Here is a 4,717-nt window from a genome sequence, read left to right on the forward strand (position 1 = left end):
AGGAAGTGTGATAGGCTTGAGATAAATGTATCTTATTCTAATCTTTTCAGATTAAAGTTAGTTATGGGCATTAGATGTGTGGTAAAACACATTTTGAGCAGACTTATATATATATAACTCATTTGTCCTCCTTCTTGATGAAATAAAAAAGGTCCGCCTTTGACACATTACCGTAATCTATCTATCTATCTATCCAGTTCACTCACACACACGTAAATGTAGTACTATGGGAGCCACTGTGGGAGGCTCTGCACTAGAGGAAAAGTGAACAAACCAGTCAGTCAGTCCTTCTTCTCTGACTTCTTTTCTTTGTGTTCAGAAGCCAGAAGCCGTGACTCAGCAGCCAGTTCAGCAGCTAATTGACCCACATTACATCTGTAGGGACGCAGGGAGATCATTCTTCCAGTGCTTGTTCTAATGGTGCATTTCAGTATGAAAATGCAGGTCCAATTAATACATTTGATACAATCAAAGCTAATGTGTAAGGGTTACGGATCATAATTAACTGCATAAAATGAGCAAGGAAAGACTCAAAGACTTGCTAGTAATTCATTTATAGTGCTGTCCCAGTAAGCCTGACATTTTTCAGATGTTTCTAAAGAATTCAAACCTGAATGCAGGAAACATACTTGTGTCTTTGTCCACAAGGCCCTCTGGTAGATACAAACACACAAGGAAGTGGAGCCTTTTTGTGTTGTCTGGAATGTTAATGTGGATAGATAATAATGAAGGACTGCCCCCATACAAGGGAGTTGTAAAAAATATATTTACAGCCATATTATCCTGGCTGTTTGTGTCTGACTGAACTCTACGTAGACAGTTGCATGCCAGCAAATCAAATTTAGTCTGCAGCCAAAATGTAATCTGTCTCATGTACTACTGTCAGGACATAATGAAGATTACTTCAAATATGGCAAAAGGAATTACCTACTGTAGCTTTAATAGTGCCATTGATTTGACACTGTGTAATGAACATTTCAACCTTTAGGGGCCACTAGCAGGGTTTTAGACTGTTAGAAAGCCTGGTTAGGTTCTAAAGACTCTTATCGAGCTGTGTTAAATTTATCTCTTATAATTCATTTTATGGCAAACAAAGACTAAATTGCTAGAGGGACCTTTGACCATTGAAAAGCCTTTACACCTCACATTATTTACAAGCAAAACTTTCCGTCCTAAGAAAGAACAGAACACTGTATATGTCTAGTGGTAATTTATTTAAATTCTATTTGAACCTTTATTTAGACAGGTAACGTCACTGAGACACAGAGTCTCATTTTCAAGAGAGACCTTGGTCAAAGCAGAGCCCTGACTGATGACAGCAATATGGTAAACATATGTAATGGTAAACCATGCAGTTGTGAAGGCTTGTGTTACATGCTGAGTGACACACTTTGTCGGAACCTGTTAACTTATCTTCACCCTCTCTGTCCTCTTAACACCATTTGCACAATGTATGAATGTGGCTTTACTCTTTCTCCTACAGAGAGGTGCAGCAGTGCACACTGTTGATAAGACTGGGTGTTGACCTGAGGGATGTGATGAATTGCAACAGTAAAAAAGTGAAACCACAACCGAATCTTGAGCATAATAACTTGTCGTTATCAGACTTTATTGTATTGTCGTTGTGTCACCCTGCTATACTTCGATTTAATTTTGTATACAGACAGGGAAGCCAACAGCAACTTTTATTGCTGTTGAAGTATGTCATTGGTGTGTGGTTATGCAGTGCAGACTTTGAGTGTGAGTCTGCATACCCAATAATATGTAATGAAAACCTGGATGAAAGGAAAAGGCAACTGCATCTTTAATTCTACAGCATGCTTATTTTGTTGTAAATCTGTTTGTGTGAATGTGTTTTCAGTTCTTTTTTATATGTGTATTTTAAACTAAAGCAGCCAACTTTTTCTCATCAAGAGTTGAAGCTTATTCTGTAGAAGCCTGTCAGTAACATGAACAGGCTGTTCCGTCAGTGCTGTGGGTTCTCCAGTAGAACCTGAGCACACAGACAGCAGTGTGTTCCCCAGTGGGAGTCTCTGTCAACCGCCACAACACTCTCACTGTTATCAGACTTTTAAACAGAGAGGGTGAAAGCGCCTCTGCAAACCCTCCCACTCATCTCCACAGCAACTGTCACATGATTTCACTTCAGGAATCAGCCACACCGGAAGTAAGTTTGCCTTTCAAAATAAAATGTTCCCGTTACACAAGTCCTGCCAGAGGGTCAATATTTTAGAGCAAAGCTCAGTGAGACAAGCTTGTGATTTTGGGACATAAATAATATTCACTCAATAAATGCTTTTTATAGTGTATATTCAACAATGTATATTTCAAATAGTATAGTATATAGTATATTTGCATAGTCATGTTGTTGTGATACATGACATTTTGTAGCCTAAATGAGTCCAGATTCAGCCAGGTACTTTTCTCATTATTGTGGATTTAACTGTTTTGGATCATTATCATCTTCCTGCCTCCTGCTTTAAATCAATCTACAAATTGTTTCTTGTCTATATTGTTATGATGGATTACTGAGCCACCCCACATGGAACAGGCTCAGGGGCCTGAGTGATCAGGGCCAAAGTCTGAAGTGACTATTCTAACATTTTCTTGTTGGATTCAAAGATGACCTGATTTGTCCGTGATGATTTTTTGTTGTGTTTATGGTTCTGTCTGTTGCTGGTATCATTTTATTTCTCGTGTATAACTGTTAACAGGGGTGGATCTAGAGAAATATTCATGTGGCACATTAGTAAAGCATTGAATAGAAATATCTAAAGGCGGCCTTAGAAATCAATACATATTTTATTTTTTTTACAAATACATGTCTTTTTTCATTAAACTTAAGCCTATCATAGAGTCTTAAATGTGGCCACAACGGATCATTAAATGAAAGTTGTTAATTTCCATTTTTAATATGTTATTTTTCAAATTAATCTTAATGAATGTTCTAAATTTGACACCAAACTGGGATGGCCAGGCATTCTTTAGGGCTCCAGTGTTCCCTTTAAACCTATTTATAGCCTATTTATCACTTTTGTCCATACTTATTTTATAATGTTATTATTATATCATATCCTCATGGTATATTTAGGGCTCCTGTGCCCTAAAAAAACAAAAACAGTCATGGACACACCTGGAAATTAATTAAAATGAACACAAATCCTGGAAATATTTTATGTTGTCCTGGAAAATGTATAAATGAAATTACATAAACCTGCTTATTTTATTTGAAATTCTGCTGTTGGTGGGATAAGCTGTGTGAAAACTGGAGTTAAATGTGTCAATGCTAGGCCTACTGGTAAATTATATAGTACTGTCCTGTACTCCTGTAACTCCTGCGAGTTCTTAAGAGTGGGAAAGCTGAAATTGCCCGCTTTTATTTTGAAGACAGTATATATCATGTTCCGGTCATATGTTAGGTCACTTAATGTTTGTGCACTAGTTGTTGGCTTACATCACGCAGACGGTCCGTGTTTATCACCTGGAACATAAGAGTGTGTGTAGTGTCTCCAGCCGTCAGTACCGCGTCATCTCACTGTCTCACAGCCGCAGGCATGGCTCTGTCTCTGGGGTGGCTCTCAGCCCTGGCCGCGGGTCTTTTCTCCGCTCATGTCTTACAGAAACTGTGCTTCCCGTACTTTTGGAGGGACCTCCTGTTTCTGCTGAAGGTGATCAGGTACGGCGTGAAGTTGGAGCTGTTCAAGCTGACATCCAGCGTGTGTACGGTCCTGGACCGGTTCATCCAGCAGGCGCAGCTCATCCCTGACAAGCCGTTCGTCATCTTCAACGGAAGCATCCACACCTACCGGGACGTGGACAGACGCAGCAACAGACTCGCCAATGTTTTCCTGGAGAGAGCGAACTTGAGGAAAAGAGACTGCGTTGCCTTGCTCATGAGCAACGAGCCCGACTTCCTGTGCGTGTGGTTCGGGTTGGCAAAGGTCGGCTGCTCGGTTGCTTTCCTGAACACCAACATCAAACCGAAGTCTCTGCTGCACTGCTTCAACTGCTGCGGAGCCAAAACTCTCATCGTTGGTTCAGGTAAAGCTCTCACTCTCGCACTGACGTGTGCGCTCCAGTTCATGAGTTTTCGAGCACGGGAAAGCCTCCAAATATGCGTTTGTTTAGGAGGAAAAAGAAAAAGAAGAACAATAGGGCCTTCGCACGGTCAGTGCTAAAAAAATGCAAATAATTGTGTTTGTAAAGTCAATATTTTGTAAAAGTTTCTCATTATAATGACCTACAGAATCTATTTGGGCTTCCATATCTTTACCTGTTATCACTGTCAGCTTCACAACAGTTATCACCATTACACACCACTGATCTATTCAATATGATATCTTATGACAAATATAATTTATAGGTTAATATTTTGTTTCAAAATTAACTTTATTTAACCTCACTCAGATTCAGGATAACACATATATGAAATAAAAACAAATGTTTTGGCTCAACAAAATAATGGCAACTTCTAATGAAATTATGTTTAACAAATGTACTACATTTAGTTAAGGAAATTGGCATGTCTTCAACAATCAAAGGTGTTTTTAATTACCTCTTACTTAATACTTGGTTGCATAAAGCTTGTAAGCCTACTCATAAATATTAACTTGTTCCAACTGTCAATTCAATTAAATTCAATTCAGTTTTATTTGTATAGCACCAATTCATAACAAAAAATATCTCAGGACACTTTTCAAATAGAGCAGGTCTAGAC

At 38.8% G+C, this 4,717-nt stretch overlaps 1 protein-coding gene across 1 annotated transcript in view; it reads left to right on the plus strand.

Annotated features, from left to right (window-relative positions):
• The first annotated feature begins 3,447 nt into the window (after window positions 1–3,447).
• The window catches only part of slc27a6 (solute carrier family 27 member 6), a 21,176-nt gene continuing 19,906 nt past the window's right edge, over window positions 3,448–4,717 (plus strand). The window contains exon 1 of the mRNA XM_035668232.1: window positions 3,448–4,041. Within this exon, the coding sequence (XP_035524125.1) occupies window positions 3,555–4,041 (487 nt within the window). The 5' untranslated portion in view covers window positions 3,448–3,554. The remainder of the gene's footprint in view (window positions 4,042–4,717) is intronic.

Source organism: Morone saxatilis, unplaced genomic scaffold, assembly GCF_004916995.1.
Source record: "Morone saxatilis isolate NCDOM2014 unplaced genomic scaffold, NCSU_SB_2.0 Contig21, whole genome shotgun sequence".
Taxonomy (NCBI): domain Eukaryota; kingdom Metazoa; phylum Chordata; class Actinopteri; family Moronidae; genus Morone; species Morone saxatilis.